At 38.0% G+C, this 18,611-nt stretch overlaps 1 protein-coding gene across 1 annotated transcript; it reads left to right on the top strand.

Moving 5' to 3' along the window:
- The first annotated feature begins 125 nt into the window (after window positions 1-125).
- LOC134211456 (zinc finger protein 626-like) lies at window positions 126-16,306 on the top strand. Its single transcript, XM_062688325.1, has 4 exons — window positions 126-371; window positions 7,859-8,592; window positions 8,874-9,715; window positions 16,149-16,306. Exons 1-4 carry the CDS (start codon window positions 222-224, stop codon window positions 16,277-16,279), a joined length of 1,857 nt encoding a protein of 618 aa, XP_062544309.1. The 5' UTR covers window positions 126-221; the 3' UTR covers window positions 16,280-16,306.
- The last annotated feature ends 2,305 nt before the right edge of the window (window positions 16,307-18,611 follow it).

Below are 18,611 nucleotides of genomic sequence, written 5' to 3'. Positions count from 1 at the left end.
GTATTTGGTCTCCTGTCATTTGAGCTTTCTATAAAATGGCTTATAGGTCTTTGTGATAAGTCATTCAGTGTCATTTGTCAATCATTCAGGTTCAGTAACGCTGGGTAACGCTTGGTTTGTTTTGTAAACAAATTCAAACAAAAAATATTGTGCTATTCAATATGCAACATTCCAAAAAACTATTAAATTAATTAAAAAATAGATTCGGTTGTAAAGCAGACATGAGTGCATCAGCGGTGTTTTTGAATATTTGCCGTGTTTGTCTAAATAGTGTAGAAAAGCATAAATCATTTCCCATTGATGCTATTGAAGAAATAAGTGGAACAAGTTATCGCCAATTTCTGAACAGATTGATCCTAGATGGAAGACAGGTAAGAAACAATAATTATTAACAGAAAAGTGGTAACAATAAAAAACGACAACAAATTTGGCCAAAATCGTATGATTTATAGCCTTTGCATATATTATTAATATAAGAGCATGTTATTAATAATGGAACAAAATACACATTATTTTTAGGCGGGTTGATATTGGTCAATAATTGACCATCATTCAGACCAGCGGTTTTCAACCTTTTTATTAAAAGGTACCGCTTCAAACAAGCCTTCCGAGGCTCTTCATTGTTTATCACAAGAGCGAATGCGTCGTGCTCTGGGTGCACTACTTATATGCAAAGGAAGCCCTCGAGCTGCTTGGAAGAAGAAACAACCGAGATTTAGTTTTTGATGAAACTAAAAAAATAATTAAAATTTGTTTATTCGACGTTTTGTCCGTTTGATCTTTTGTTCCATAGCCCTTCATACACTGTGTTAGGTGTGGAGGGCAGGTGGCTTTGATTTACTGATCGCCCTGATTGGCCCTGACAATAGCTTTTGTATTTCACCCGGCACATTTTTCGTATTAGAAATTAAATTTACTTTTATATTAGCAACACGAACATTGTATTATTTTGATCATAAAAGCATGTGTAGATAAGTACCCTAAATAGTAGTTTTTTTCAAATTCCAACCCAAAAAGCTATCAGAATCCGAGTACCAACCTCCACCGCGGTTAGCTCTTTTTTGCAAATTGAATATCTTTCAGAATTCGGATGCTTGATTTGTCTAATCTTCACATGTGCTTTACTGTTGTATATCCACAGTCAACCGCGGTGGTGGAAGTTGGTACATTCTCGGATTCTTAGGTGCCCGCCAGAGTAAACGCGACGAGCGATGCGACGCGACGCGACGCGACTCACGTAAAAGAATAACAATCATTATCAACAGGCTGTCAAATTGCACTGTCGCATCGCACGTCGCGTTTACTCTGGCTTTGCCCTTATGGTTTTTCCGCAATCGTAACCTTTAAGTGGCCTTGTTATGTAGGGGTTATCACACCTATCTAGAGAGTAGGAGGTTGAGGGTTCGAGTCCCTCCAAGACACGTGGATTCTTTTTCGCAAATTTCATATTATTTTGTCCATTTCGAAACATGTGCTGTGCATGTGCACAGCCAAGATATTTAACAAAAAAAAATTAATAAGTTTTGATTGGAATTGAAATACGTCCACCATCGCATTTTTGTCCGAGGTACCCTAGGACCACCGAAGGTATCTTCAGAAGTGCATGTACCTCAGGTTGAGAACCGCTGATTATGATGAAACATTTTATTTTACATTTTGCTTCCTCCTTTTGCGGAAGTCAAAACACGATTTTCTTATTCTCTAAGAATACTCTAAGAATAGAGAATCGGATCTAATTAAATGACAATTGTATAAAACCTTAAACTTTCCAGTAATCTATTCTAAAACCTTTATAAAACTAGCATAAGTCTTCGAAACATTGCAATTGTTACAAAGTTGTACCGAAAAGCTATGTGATCACTTCAAAAACGAATTTTTGATAGGACGCCCGCAGACCCATAGTGTATAACATTCGACTCAGCTTGACAAACTGAGGTGAGTGTTTATTGTTTATTGGTAATTTCATCAACAGGCTGTGTTCAGCCCCAATTTAAAAAAAAAATTACTGCGTTTGCAATCAAAACCAATTTCATCTCATCAGAAACCAAAGAAACGATTCATTCGAGAAGTACACGAAGTTATTCCGTGTATAGTAGAAAATCGAAAATTTGTTTTCAATAAAATGAAATATCTGCAGTTATCAGACGTCGCAACTCATTTCTGAATAGTGCGCATGATAGTACATCCATGCGTGCATGATGCGCACTACTAATGAAATATTTCAAATTGTCGCGACTCGCGTCGCAGCGCGAGTGCTCAATCGCGCGGTCCGGTTTGGTGGCGGCCCGATAATACTACAGAAACCAAAGACAACAAGAATAATGATGATGTTTTCGACTTGTTTCATCTTGGAAGCGTACGGTAAAAATCGAGGTCGGTGGAGTTCCTTTGATATTCGTTATCGATACTGGTGCTGATGAAGATATCTTAAGCGAAGAAGACTGGCGTATCCTTAAACAGATCGTTTTTGAGGCTTACTCAGTCAAGAAAGAAAGTAACAAAGTTTTCAACAGCTACGGATCCAGCAATCCGTTGACAGTATTAGGAGAAGTCGAGACCGAGATAAAATTCAACAACAAATTCTTCAATTCGAAATTTTACGTAATCCTTGGAGGTAAATGCTCGCTACTGCCGGGAAATACGGTCGTCAAGCTTGGACTGGTGAAATTTCTCTACGAAATTAACAACGAAGCGTTCCCGTGCATCACCGGTAAAAATAAAATTAAAATAATAAACAATTTGTTTAATTGAATTATTGATTATATTGAGTATGGTCAATTAAAATTGCATCAAAATTGATAGAACTATTCCACTCGTCCAGCAAAGCTTACGTTAAATTCCTTTTCCCCTAGAAAAGCTTACTCTGAAAAAAGTTAGTAGAGCTTGACAAAACAAGACATCATTGAACGGGTGAAAGAAGCTTCAAAGTGGGTTTCACCAATGCTTGTAAAAAGAAAGAGCTCTGTTCGCATTATTGTCGATTTACGTGAAGCAAACAAAGCTGTAATTCGAGAAATTCATCCTCCACCTACACTTGAGCAAATGACGAAAAAGATAGGTGTAAACAACATATTCACAAAACTAGATATCAAACAAGCATTTCATCAAATTGTTTTGAAACCAGAATGCAGATACATAATTACTTTCATTTCTCCAGTAGAACTAATGACCCAAGAAACATTTTAAGTTTTATAACGCTCTTGAAGACCATAATTTACTCTTCAAAAGTGTTATAAAACCAGCATAAAACCAAAATGTTACTAGGGGAGATATAAACGATTTATGTTTGGTCTCTCAGCAGCGCCGGAGTTATTTCAAAAAGCATTGGACATGATATTTGCTGAATTTTCTTTGGCTTATTGTGTTCATCGAAGATATTTTAATCCCTGCAAAAGATATCGAAGAACTTCTTGCTAGACCAAGTTAGTATATGAGCATCCTCGCCAATTTAATGATTTTTTTTAATGAGACTTGCGACTTGCGTCTTGCGTCAAAGAAACTGAATTTTTGGGATATCACATTTCTGGACATGGTATCTCAGTTTCCCGTGGGAAATTGGAAGCTATAAGAATAATGGAAAATTAAAAAACCGTTGAGCTACGGAGTTTTTTAGGCCTATTAAATTTTGTTCATCAGTATATACCAGATTTGGCAACTTTGACCTATTCCTTGAATCTATTAACACGGAAAGGGACTCCATTTATTTGAAAATCAGAACACCAAGAAAATTTTGAACAAATCAAGAACATTTTATTGAAAGACGAAATATTAGGGTTTTATGATCCAAACGATAAAACATTCGTCATCGCAGATGGAAGTTCAGTTGGATTGGGTGCCGTGTTGGTACAACGCAGGACGTCTGGAGAAAATCGCATAATCTGTTATGCATCAAAAACTTTGACTTCAAATGAACAAAAATATGCTCAGACAGAACGCGAAGCATTAGCGCATGTGAAAAATTCTACTATTATTTATATGGAAAATCTTTTTGGCTGATAACCGATCACAAACCACTAGTTGCGATTTTCGGAGATAGAATAAAACCTTCGCCGCGGATTGAACGCTGGAAACTACGCTTAACGGCATATAACTATAAAGTTATGTATCGGCCAGGCAAAAATAATATTGCTGATCCGTTATCACGGATGTGGCAGTCCACTCCTAATCTAGGGAAATGCTTCGATGAAGAGTCAGAAAGGATCATCAGAGTTGTAGCTACCGATGCTTGCCCTATGGCTATTTCTCTGGATGAAATTGTAAATGCAACCAAGGATGACACGGAATTACAGGATGTTATTAAATGGTTACCTTTCAATCCGCGACGGTGGGCCAAACCTCTGCAGAGATTCAAGAAATTATCTCAAAATCTGTCCACTGATGGAGACCTGCCCATGAAAGATCAAAAGATTGTAATTTCAAGATGTTTGCAAAAAAAAAATACTTCAGCTCGCACATAATCCCTATCTGGGTATATCATCAATAAAACGTAGGTTGAGAGCAATCAATGACGTTAGCACAATAAACCATAACCAGACGTGTTTTACTATACTACAGTTTAGTAGGGTAAGACGGGGCAAGATGACCAGTACAACAGATCTATTTTGTTGCATCTTATCTAACATCTAGCAGGGTGGCCACTCACCCGAGAATCCGGGAAAACCGGGAAAAACCCGGGAATTTGAAATCACCGGGAAAAGCCCGGGAATTTGATGAAGCCACCCCGATTTTTTTTTTCAAATTTGTATAAAGTTTATTATCCAAAAGTATATGTTAATTTCATAACATAGCAGATCTGATTATAACTTAAAAACACTTGAATTCGAGGCTGCATATTTGAAATGAATTATGAGAATTACTCGAAAAAAGCATCTACAAACCAGGACGGATTTGCGATTTGGGCATAACATATTTTGTAAACAAACATTGGAAACAATGTTGTGCTACATTTGTGCAAAAAGTTCTGCTCTTTGATATTGCACCATCTAAACGATTATATATTCTTAATTAATTTAGTGCAACTAATAGAGGGATATTTGAATATTTAAAATGTCATATCAATCTGTCTAAAAAAATGCTGCCGCAGTAGCATGCGCACTGAAAATACACTGCAGTATTTTCATTCTGAGGCGAGCATTTTCGGAGAAAATAACGATATGTATCCAACAGAATAAGCTTTCCTCTACCAGAAAAAGGAATTAGTTTAAGGGGAAACTACAAAACTACAAAAAAAACTACATAATCGAATCGCAAATCAGTCCCGAAGCAATGCTTTGATTAAGTAAATATTAATTTATTTGATTAATTTTTTAGTGTGTAGTTTAATTTCATCAGAATTCCTTCAATTTGGTACTTTCTTAAAAGTTTTCACCAATATTTAGCCTCTTTGGATTTTGATAATGATTTATAGTAATGCTAGGTCTTCAATTGATATTTAATAAAGTTTTATCGCTTTTTTTCAAATTCCTGCTTATTTTTAAGTGTTTGTTCAAAAAAGTCTTACGAGCTTTAAATAATTTTCTTAAATTTTATCAGCAATCCTTACTGTTTTTACAATAAACATTCTGATAAAATTGCGAAGATTCCTGACTGCTTCCATATTTTCAGGAACTTTTAAAATATATTTATAATTATGAAGTCCATTCGAATTTTTGGAATTCCTTGGGTACTTCCTGCAACTTACGCAGATTTCCAGGTACCAGTTTATGGTTGCTTGTCGTTTAATACTGCAATTTGATGCATTTTAGACACACACAACTGTTCAACCTTCCTACCTCTATTTTATAATCTTTTTGAAATTAAATAATGGACAGTTCAGTTAAGAAGGTACGCCTTCGAAAGATTTATCAAAGGTACTGCAAAAATATTTATTATTATCGTCTTTATTTAAGAGGTTTTCAGCCCTTGGCTGGCTCACCTCTGGTGCAAAAATATAAGATCTACCAAATACAGAACAGTAGAGGACCCTTTTTTGCCTTTCTCGTATACAAAGTATATTAGAAGATAGGTTTACTGAAAATAAAGTCTTGGCTTGCCTTTTACAGCAATAGACTGTTAGATCGTTAGTTTAAATGCGAGAAATTAGAGAAAACATTAGACATATGAACATTCTTTAGGTAAATTTTTTTCAATGGCTCATTAATGAACCGTTTTGAAATTTTTAAATATTTTTTTCCTATATCAACGGTTTCGTGCAATATGTACAGGCACAACTCGAATCTGAAAATGTTCAAAAACAACTTTAAAAAATTTCAATATAAAAAACTTTAATGTTTTTTAAATATTTCGAATTCCATGGATATTTTATGCATGTATTGATACGTCAGGATTACTTTTATGTGTTTCAATATAAAAAAAATGAAAAAATCTATAAATTCGAGGTAGGTATACAAATTTTTCGAAAAATCGTCAAATTTTAAAATAAGCATAGCTTTTGATGTCTTTGTCAAGTGTTACTTCATACTGTTTTCTGTGCTTTGCAATCAATATGTCAAAAATGAAGTATTTTGAGTTGTGCCAGTATTGCACGAAACCGTCGATATGTGCGCTTTTCATTATTTTCCTGCCACATAGCTTCTAGAGTGCAATCAATATCTCAAAAGCTTTTCGGACAAAACAGCAGTTAGAACTTGAAGTCTTTTACAGCGAGTCATGAGTCTGTTAGAATGTTAGAATTCAATGCTTATTATCAAATAACTGAATTAATAATTAAATATAATGTTGTACATTTTATATATGTACCAAGAAACTATTCTCTTTGTTCAAATAAAATACATTGTTTTACATAATCAAAACCCTCTCAGGCACTTTTAAAAATTTCCGCTAAAATTTGGAAAAGCCTTCCGGGAAAACCGGTAAAAACCCGGGAATTTATTTTATCGACTAGAGTGGTCACCCTGATCTAGACTAGAATACGAATTTCAAAAAGAACAGTAATTTCGATAAATGTGACTTAACTAAAACTGTATTTTATTAAGCCACCAATATTACCAAAACAATGGATCTCCAATTTGTCTTGCGTGCAAAGGCATAGGTTTGCCAATCCGTAGATGGCGAGTTCGATTCTCGGTCCGGTCTAGCAGTTGATTCAAAAGTATAAGATTGCTAATGTCGTTACTGTTCGCGTGGCTAACATGTAGGTTACTTCGTCCTGGCAGCCAAAGTACCGGTACTACAAGTGTCAAACCGATGTTGGTGATGAAACAAAACATGCAATACAACATGATGCAAAGTTGAAAAGCAGTCCAAGTTCCAGTTGACATGTAGAGCCATAGAAGAAGAAAATTAACAAAAAAAAACATAGCTTTATAATGTGAAATTATCACATTTAAAAAATCGATCCAAACGATAAGTAATTATTATTATTTATTAAGACCATTAAAATCACATTGAATAATAAAAATCAGTTAAAAATTTCAGCAAATTTGATAATGTACGTCACATCAGATTCAGCGCATAGTAAATCACAATTTTAGGTTGTGCAAAAGAGTTTAGATTTTTTTATCTTATGTAATTTGATTTTTCAAAAATGTTTATCTTGCCCATTCTAGATAAATTATTCAAATTTCAGTAAGCATGGTCAAACAGTTCACTGTAAATATTTTAAATGCTCCTGAAATATTATTTGAAGACTTATACCGTGACATGCCCTATTACCGTGGGGTTAAGAACGTGTCCACAATACCTAGTGGTTAAATTATCATCTTGCCCCGTCCTCCCGTGAATAGAAAGCGCACTCACCGACGAGGAGCGTTCATCACATTTACTATACTACATAATGCGCCACATTTGTCTATTATAATCTGTTCATACAATATTTGCTTTAAATTACTAACATCAATTCACATCTTTTTCTATTCAGGACACAGAGGAACAGCTCCCCCAAAGAATATGTCGAACATGTCAGCGCAAGGTAGATGACATGCTCCAATTTCAGTCAGATGTCATAAGCAATATGCAACTGATGATTGCTATCGCTGAGGTCACTTATCACGGAAATTTAACAGCACTTGAAGGTCAGCTTGGGTCGCAAAACTGTCGAGAAGGTTTACTTCGTTTGAATTTGATCAAACTTGCAAATTCGTCGGAGGCAGACATCATGGAAGACCTGCGAAGAAGTCTTCTTTCAACGCCTCATGTAAAGGTAAAAATCGAACCAAGTGATGACATTGAATGTGAAACTTCTGAGCAAACCAAAGTACTCGAAGGAGAAGAATACGAAACCAGTGCGGATTTAGAGCTGAAGTTTGAAGTGGGTGAAGATACCGATGAGCCACCGACGAAGAAAGCCAAGTTAAACGCTAAAAAGCGACCTTGTGTAATACAAGGCTGCGAAGCGGTAACCATCGGTCAGAGCAGGCAGCATGCGAGAGAAAGACATCGAGCTTATTGCAAAATATGTGGACAGGTTTTCGCATTCTACAGTCAGGCAACGCACCATGTGGCTGTGCACACGCCCAAGGAGCTCCGCTTGCGGTGCAACTTATGTAGCAAGACGTTTTGCCGAGACTACGATCTGAAGGTCCACATGTTAGAGTTTCATAAACAAGCCACAGCGAACTTCGAGTGTGCACTTTGCGAGCAATCTTTTGAAACGTGAGTTTTTCAAAATCATAATGTTCTTAACCCTTAAATGCGCAATGTTGTTTTAAAACAACAAACCGAAAATACGTTTAATGTTAATAATTTTAATGGTAGTTTACGCTAAAAATACTTTCGACGATTTCTAAAAAAATCGCCTTGCGCCTTTAAGGGTTAAATATCTACTTTTTGCGTATTTCATAATAGCTACTAGACTGCAATGTCTAAAATATTAAATATTTTTGATAATATGTACCTATACACAATTTTTTTACTCATAAAACTTTAAACTCCAGGAAATCCGACCTTGCCAAGCATCGAGAAATACATTTGAACTCGCCGTGTCAATTTTGCGATCGAAAAAACCCATTCGGAAGTTACAAGAAACTACTGGAACATTTCCGGTTGATTCACGAAAAGCAAATTTACAAATGTGAACAATGTGCGAGATGCTTCCTCGGTCGACGAGAGTATGAGAATCATATGGAGAAACACCAAGACGGAACCTTCGAAAACTGTGTTGAATTTGCGCTACGGTTTTGGGAAAATGGGTCAACGTGTACCGGTTGCGAAAGGTCTTACTACAATGAAGAGTATTTGATCGCTCACCGGGAGAAGGAGCATAAGGTTTACAAGTTGCCGCCCCCGGATATCAATTTAAGCGACGTCCAATTGGAATACAAATTCAAATGCAACGAATGCGATGCTCGATTTCGTGTGAAAGCTACGTTGAAAAGCCACACCTTTATACATCATCGCAACCAACCCACAATTTGCGATCACTGTGGAGCATCTTTTAAATCAAAATACGAGGCCGATAGTCATGTTCGATTCGTTCACACGAAAGATTATCGTTTCAGATGTGAATACTGTGGCAAAGGATGCGCCACCAGTAGTGATCTAACGGTTCATCGGCGAACGCATACTAACGAGCGCCCGTACAAATGCTCCTATGAGGGCTGCGAGAAGAACTACAAAACAAACGGGGCAATGATAAAGCATGTCCGGTCGGTGCACACATTGGAACGTCCCTACAAGTGCACGTTCGAAGCCTGTGATAGAGGATTTGTGTGTAGCCAACAGCTGAAAAACCACGTGCTGACACATACGCAGGAGAAAAGCTTCCAGTGTTGGCATTGTGAGATGCGCTTTGTGGTGACCGGAGCACGCCAAGGTGTATCTTAGAATGAGAGTGACCATTCATTCAGAGTACCGCCAAACCGCAATTGACCAAACTCTTACTAATACTAATACAAGTATCTAAATTGCCATACTTACGTAGTGCGACAGGTACCACATCCCCTTTTCTATAATTAAATTGAATGATTAATAATGCGGGTAATTTACTTTTGTTTTTATTAAACACATTTTTCGTTAGTACTGTAATGAGTTAGTTGATCTCTTTGAGACACCGAACAGAACACTTAAGGATCAACAAGTTTACGGATACGCTCAGAACGACGAAGTAATACTGATTCGTTTTATCATTTGATAAGCTGCTATTACAGGGATCAGTTGTTGTACCTGGAATCTTTTCAAATGAGAAACATTCCTGTCATATTCTTTGCCTGAGGGAAATAATTAATAAAAGTGATAGGGTTATTATGCTTGCTGAAATAATCGAAAGTAATTCAATTGATTTACCTGTATCCATTGAACGAACACGGACGTTTGTTCCACGTCGATCTACAACCAAAAACTTGTCCCTTAGAAAGCTGGTCGAGAGCTTATTTGTTGGATTCAGGTTGCGTAGAAGTACTATGTCATCTGGACCTATATCACTGGATCTCGAATTACGCTTAGCATCCTCTCTTTCCTTTCCCACGAATTTATTAAACGTGTCTCTGTCTCTATATTCTGTTGACGAAACGGCCGTAGATAAATCTTCTACATCCGGAAATTTGAATCGTAGTCGTCGGTTTTGTAGAAGCTCATTCGGAGACTTTCCAGTTGTAGAATGAGGAGTGTTGTTGTACATCTCTAAATACTGTGTCATTTCCGACCTCCAGTCGCCGTAAAGGGCATTTGCAATTTTTAAACGTTTCAGAAGCGATCGATTTTGGCGCTCCACCTCGCCATTGGCTTGTGGCCAGTACGGTGTGGTATAGTTCAAATATATTCCTTTAACTTTGCAGAAATCCTCAAATTCTGTAGCAACAAACTGTCTTCCGTTATCCAGCGTGATTGTGCGAGGCACGCCATACAATCCAAAAATCTTTGACAAACGCTTAATAGTTTCCTTGGCAGTTATTGACATCATTATTTCCAAGTCAACATGTCTGCTAAAGTAATCAACCACCACCAATATGTGTTCTCCCGTTGGCAAAGGGCCAAGAAAATCGATCGCGATATCAATCCACGGTTTTTCCGGAAGAGTTCTACGCACCATTGGTTCTGGTGGGTCCGGTATTTGCACAAGACGACATCCTTCGCATTTTTCGCAAACTTTGACTGCTTCCTGATCCATATTTGGCCACCAACAGCGATCTCGCAATCGTCGTTTCATACACGTTTGGCCCGGATGACCTTCATGGGCAAGCATTAGCATTCTTTCTCTGAGACTCAATGGAACTACTATTTTAGATCCACGCATAATCAAGCCATTAGCGAACGAAAGTTCACTGCGGAACGGGGAATATTGTTTAACCATACTTGAAGTCCAGTCTTCTTCCATGATGGAGGATGATACAGCTTGCATTGCTTCATCATTCTTCGTTGCTTCAACTACTTCCGATATATCAATAGCAGCCGTTTCCTGAATAGCACGAATCGTGATCTCGGTATCTGTGTCATAATCAGTTTTCGATTGGTCATTATGCAGTATTGCTAAGGCATTAGCGGCAGTTCTTCGTATATACACCTCAGATTCTTCTTGCCAGCTTGGATCATTCACATGTGATCCAAGGCGTGAGAGAGTATCAGCAATGTTAGATGACCCCTTTTTGTAGACGACCTTAAATCTAAACGCTTGTAATCTCAGCATCCATCGTTCAATACGTGCTGTGGGGCGTGACTTTGTCGTAAACAAAACTTCCAAAGGACGATGGTTGGTTTTAGGGTGAACGATATCCCCAAAAGATATATTCGAAATCGTTCTACACCCCACACGATCGCGAGCGCTTCTTTTTCTATGGGTGGGTATCTTTGTTCAGTCTCCGATAAGCTTCGGGAAGCGTAACTGATTATACGAGCTTTGTTTTGATGTATCTGTACCAATACAGCACCGAGGCCAACACCTGAAGCATCTGTTACCAAAATGGTCTGATCGTTAGAATCGTAGTATCCCAAGTGATCAATACGTCCTATCTGTCGTTTAAGAGATTCAAACGAATGTTGATGCTTAGCAAGCCAATAGAAATTGTTTGAATCTTTCAACAGTTCTCTCAACGGATGACTTAGGGTTGCAAGATCGGGAAGGAATCTGGAAACGTACGTAACCAGACCCAAAAAACTGCGTAGTTCCTCCTTGTTGCAAGGGGCACGGCACTGTAACAGTGAGTTAACTTTAGAATCCGATGGCAAAACTCCGTCCGCTGAGAGCTTATGACCAAGAAATTCAGTTTCTGTCCTTTTAAATTTGCACTTCCGAATATTGAGCAATAAGCCGTGTGAAGCTATCACGGATAACGTTTTCTTAACCGCTTCATCGTGCTCTGCCTCTGACGAACCCCACATGAAAATATCATCGATAAATACTACTGTATTTTTGCATCCAGCAAGTATACTTTCCATTAGATTTTGAAAGAATTCTGGTGCATAGTTTACACCAAACAGCAGCCGCGTGTACCGAAACAATCCCCAGTTCGTTACGAATGTGGTAATATCTCTGCTGTCTTCATCGAGCTCCACTTGATGAAACGCTTGCTGTATGTCCAATGTCGTAAAAACTTCGCTCCTTTGAACCTTGCTAATAGATCTTCAAAACTGGTAGGGGTGATTCAACCTCTGAATCGCCTGGTTTGCGCGCCGCATGTCTACACATAACCTCAGCTCACCGTTATCCTTCATGATAGGTACCAGGGGAGATACCCAGGAAGACGGCTTTGTTACTCGTTCGATGATGCCCATTGACAATAATTCATCTAATTTCGTTTTCACCTGATCGAGCATGGGAATTGGACACCGGCGAAGTGGTTGGATAACAGGCGGCACCGTTCTATCAATGGGCAGAACTAACTTGAAGTCTTTTATTTTAGGGAAGGCCTTCGGTTCCTCTACCCGGTTGACGCCTTCCTTGACAGTGCTAGGTAATCCAACTCGAAGCAATCCCAATTCTCGCGCTGTGATCTTCCCAGCAGTAATTGTTGTCCTCCTTGGATCACATAGAAAGTTGTATTGGAGGAAATTGTTTCAAAACCATCTTTGATTTCGAGTTCCGCATCGAACACCGTGATGAGCTTTAGCGGTACTTTTCCATATGCAAGGAATTGCTTTGTGGAATCGTATCTTTGCGAATGACATTCCACCCCTTTAAGCTTCAATAGCTCCCAGGTAGTGTCATCTATGAGATTGTATGTCGACCCAGAATCAATTAGCATTTCTATGCCAATACCCCCTACACAGCAAGTGATATACTCATCTTGTTCGTCTAATATTTTATACACCGGAAGATCTTCTTTCTTAATATCACCACTCTCATCGCGTGACTCAATGTGTCGTACAAATTTGAATCGTTTGTTGGAACCACCTCTCGGTGGCGAGTACCTTCGCTTTTGCACTCTCGCAGGCTAAATGAAAAGAAAACATATTGGAAATCTTACGATAACGAAACAGTTTTACAATTTACTTCTCTCTCCAATTTTGCTTTACACATTGTTTGGAAATGACCAACTCGCCGACAACGATGACACGATTTGTCCACTGCTGGACATTTTCTATATTCTGATGTTGTACCCTTCCGCAACGTGAACATCTCGCTTTATAGGCAGGAATACCAGTGTCCTTGTAAAACGGTATTCCTGATCCCTTGACAATCAAACTATTCACATCAACAGAATTGGGTCCAGTGGTCATCTGGGACGCTTGGTGTTTGATAGATTGATAAGCATTGATAATTTTCGATACGTCGTCAAGTTTCAGTTGGTCCCTTTCGAGCAACTTTCGACGAAGATCCTCTGGAGCGTTTTGTATAACCTTATCAATTACAGCAATTTGACGGCATTCGTGTTCATTTCTACCAAAAGCACATTTTTCCGCCTTTTGTTGCACTCCGCAATAGAAATTTTTCAATAGATTCGTCCTTATCCATACGCATCGCCCAGAACTGAAACCTCTCAAAGCTTTCGTGTTGTTTAGGGAGAAATGTTCTGTTAGCATCTCCTTAGCTACTAGGTATGGATCCCTTCCATCAATACCATCAATGTCCGCTCCAGGTAATCCATAGAACACACCTTGCAACTCAATACCGCCCATTGCCAGTAATTGCGCTTTTCGATATCTGCCTTCAGTAATATTGGTAGCAACCATGACATTCTCGAACCATCGAATCCACCCGATCCAAGCATTTCTGATCTCCGATGATGGCAGATGCAAGAATTTAAACTGCGGCAAGTTATACGACGCAGGACTGAAAAACGATGTCGGCTGAACGATTTCTTCCACGGAATCTACCATTTTGCCTAAAGATGAATTTTATTTAGATACAATCCTTACAACATAGAAAACTCTCAATCGGCAGAGTAGGCAGGCATTTATCATAGTGAATTGAATCACACCCATTTTGGTAACATTTTCCTAATCAGTGAATTTAACCACGTCATCAATTTCTTTACTTCATACGGAGGTTCTGGCTTAATTTCAACATGCCCTATCTTTTCTCCCGTATTTGAGTGAATTAAATCACATGCATTCCATTTTCAAATTCATTCATAACGCACATCACAGTGAATTGAATCACACACCCAAATAATTTGCTTTGCTCTCAGTTCTCCCTCCAAGTGAATTTAATCACATACATCAAGCTTTTACTTTTCTGCGCCGCTCTTGCTATTTATAATGAGGCTCTCCATTCATAGTGAATTGAATCACATACAGCTTTTACTTTTCTACTCAGCTCCCGCTATCTATAGTGAATTGAATCACTCACACACATATATATGAATTCTCCCTTATTATCAATGCGTTGGCGTTGGAACGACACTCATGCTAAGCCGGAGAGAAAAAAAAAACACCTAATTGCTAAAGAGAGCGCATCCAATCTAACTGGCTCGCGCACTGCAGCGACTGTTCGAAGCGAAAAGAAACTAACACATACCTACATATATTTCCCCTCCACAACGAGCCCTTGTAAAGGCTAACTCGATGCTGAACAGTCGCATTGACGTGCCACCCTGCCACCGTTACACTCGTTCATTTTGTGTTATACCATTCTCAACATATGCACAACACAACTAAACAGATCAAATTATGAACTACCCCATTTTATATTTCCAAGCATATGTATGCCAACCATTCATATAGCACAGCGTGAATGTCTTCATTCATAAATCGATTCTTCTTTCATTCTCTCTAGCACACTAGAACCAGATGGAGTATATTGGTTCCTGAATAATGGATACATCTATTTGTATGTTTCAACTAGATTGAGATGAATGAATTTAAATAGAATAATCTAACAAGCAGATCTAAAGCAATAATTGAATATTATATTGGTACTCTTGTTTAAAATCGTCATTATTAATAAAGTATCTGATTAGAATCTCCGAATCATCCAAAAGTTTGTCAAAATGTTCCATTTCAAACCACAACCACATGTACGTACCTGAATCATGGTAAAGTAACATCTTACACAAAGAAACAGCATGGTCTGGACAGTCTGGTCAGATCACTAGTCAGGGCTACTCAATGAGCCTACCCATACATACGTGTTTTGTACTCCTCATTGCTCATGTGCACGTAGTTATGCACCTCGATCACTCTTTTTTTTTTCTTTCAGCCACTGACTCACATTTTCATCTTCTCACAAGTATTCTTCAATTTTTGGCCGAATAGATGTATTAGAATTTTCTCAAATCACATTTGCTGGTCGTTATTCATTGAGCTTTCAGATTTTATTTTTTCATAGCTAGTCACACTTTTTCCACTAAAAACTTCTGCATAAAATCTTCCGGTTTTTTTTTTTTTAAATCATTTTTATTCCTGAATTCGAGCACATTTTTTTCCATTATAAAATTATTTTTCTACTCAACCGTTTAATCCGTTCACCTTTTCTTCACTGCCCACGCTACCCACGCTGCCAATATGGCCGCCGCAACACTGACCAATTGAGAGTTTCCATTTTATTCAAATTAACGTTAAACATCACACCTTTTACCTTTTTCCTTTTTATGAATAGAAAACTTATTCACAAACCACACCAAATAAAACCAAATTTTCTGAAATTTGAACTTCACTTTGTAAATTTTTCCGAGAAACTTTCACCTCGTCGCCAATATGTGGTGACCGGAGCACGCCAAGGTGTATCTTAGAATGAGAGTGACCATTCATTCAGAGTACCGCCAAACCGCAATTGACCAAACTCTTACTAATACTAATACAAGTATCTAAATTGCCATACTTACGTAGTGCGACAGGTACCACACGCTTCAATCTGAGTTACTACCGTCGTGCACACTGCCGGAAACATCACCCTGGGCTACCGGACGGAGCAGAAGGTAAGACCAAATGTGAAACTGTGGTGGCGGTAGATGACACTTGTCAATAAATGTTCAATTTCCTTTTGTTGTACGTAGATCAATGCTTTTTTTTCGAAACTCCCATTTCGACCATATCCAAATGACTGGTTGATTACAGCGTCGTTAAGTTTGTCGCGCGCATTACCGAAATTCATAATAGTCGTTTTTGAGTGTTGTGCCTCCGGTTTTCCCAAATGGTTTGGGCGGTCAAGCCCTTCTCTCTCTCTTTAGTGGGACAAAACCCTCCACTACTGCCATGCGCTCGAGTTCAATGAGATCGATATCTATAAAATATACCATATGCCCAATCTATAATAAAGGGAATCTGTGCCCAATCCTATAGATTGGGCACAGACTCCCTTTCTTATAGATTGGGCATATGAGGCCATTCAACCAGCCGTCTTTCCCAACAGCTTTACTGTTTTTCAGTTCATTCAGAGCCTTCATAACTTCATACAGCGTTGTTGGTTCCACATCTTGATTGTCGTCGTCTGTGTCCATCCTGCTTCTTAACACACCTTCGTTTTCACCGTTCATCAATTTCTGGAAGTGTTCCTTCCATCTGGCTACCATTATAGTCTTGTCTGTCAGCGTTGGGTTGCGTAATGCTCGAGGTGCGACATTAATGTTAATTTGGTCCAGGATTTTTGGGCAGTCTACGCGACTTTGTAGAACATCAGCAACAAACAAAGCCTTTGTCAAGTACCTTCGTACGTGGAGCGGTTCGAGATTAATTAAAAGACAACGGCTTTCATAACTTGGAAGTTGGAAAGGATTCCTCCATGGGAATCTACGAAGCGCAAAACGTAGAAAACGTCTTTCTATTTTTTTTTATCCTTTCCTCAAGCGGGCGCAAAACCTATCTTCTTTTATATCAACAGAAATTACAATTTCCAACAGATACAATATTTCTTAAGACTATTACAATTTTACAATTAAAGAATACTTAATTTCTATCCTGACTAACTATCTATCAAAGGGTGTTTGTGTTAGAAGCGGCAAGTAGGTATACGGTAATTTTTTTTCCGAAGATTGGGACGAGAGAAGTGAAAGTCAAATTCAGTAGCACATCGCTTGAAGATACGGCTCATATCCCAACTAACAATTTTGGTGCTAAAAGCTTCAACTTCTAGCCTTTGGCTGTATAATATTTGAATAAAAGCAGCCAATGCTGAATAAAAGAAAATCCTCCGCAAATAATCCCTTAAACTTCAACTCGACTATTACCCAAACATCTATCAGCTAGTCAGTGTGGCGAATATATTTCATCTTTTATCGTTTATGTAGCTTTCATATAGTCATAAAACAGCTCTGTCTGAATTAGCAACAAAGCTTATCGGTTAAGAGCTCATGTATGTAACTGAGTTGCTTGTTAGCAACTTCCCATATTACGGTGAGCAGCATTCACAATGAAAACGTTTTCGCTGGTGTTATAGCACTAGCAATATAGCGTAATGGCGCTATAAATGAACTAACGAAGCTTTTAGGTAACTTCTGTATCTTTGAAGATTACACAACGTTTATGTAAACCTTATACTGCTTCTTTTAATAGCTTATCAGTATGGAACGTCAAAACCGCAATGTTTACATTTGATATTTGTTGCTGGAGCTGTGTATGAGCTATTGATTTGTGTAATGCAGCTACAAAGGTATTCACCTGCTCTTACAGCAACTGACAAAGCGCTGTCATTAATGCTAGCAGATAGCGTAAGAAAACAAGCTATTTAGAAGCGATATTTCTGTTGACGGCTACTGTTAAACGATTAGCAGCAGAGTAGCATCTATACAGATCGAGAAAATGTTGCCTAAAAACAATTTCAGCGATTGATGATGCATAAAAATTAGCCAACAGAACATGCTGATAGATGTTTGAATAATGGTTGAAATAATGCTGAAAGAATAATTTTTAAGCTTATGTGCTAAAAGCAGCATGTAGGCCTTTTTCTAACGTTTATACAGCATGAATCTGAAAATAGCGTTAGTAAAACAACCTATAGGGTATGCGAAGAAGAACATCCATTTTTTTTTTTGTTATTTACATATGTCAAAGTGACGGTGATGACATAGCAGCGGCCATTGAATCAGGAGATCAGGAGTTCGAATCTAGGTAGCAACAAAATTGATATTTGAGTTTTCACAAAAAAAAACATTGAATAAACTCCGAAATTTACTCTCTTCTCAAATAATATTTAATCAAATTGAATTCAGTGGCTGTATAAAACTTATTTAACAGATTCAAAAAATCTGAATAAGCGCCATTGAAGCGAATTAGGGGAACTGTTCCATTTTCCATCTCACTGAACATATATTCATCTCAACTCAAAACAGAAAAATACAGCACCAATCTTGTCGCTTCTTTTT

This window comes from Armigeres subalbatus, chromosome 2 (assembly GCF_024139115.2).
Source record: "Armigeres subalbatus isolate Guangzhou_Male chromosome 2, GZ_Asu_2, whole genome shotgun sequence".
NCBI lineage: Eukaryota > Metazoa > Arthropoda > Insecta > Diptera > Culicidae > Armigeres > Armigeres subalbatus.
This window is presented reverse-complemented; position numbering and strand designations above follow the sequence as displayed.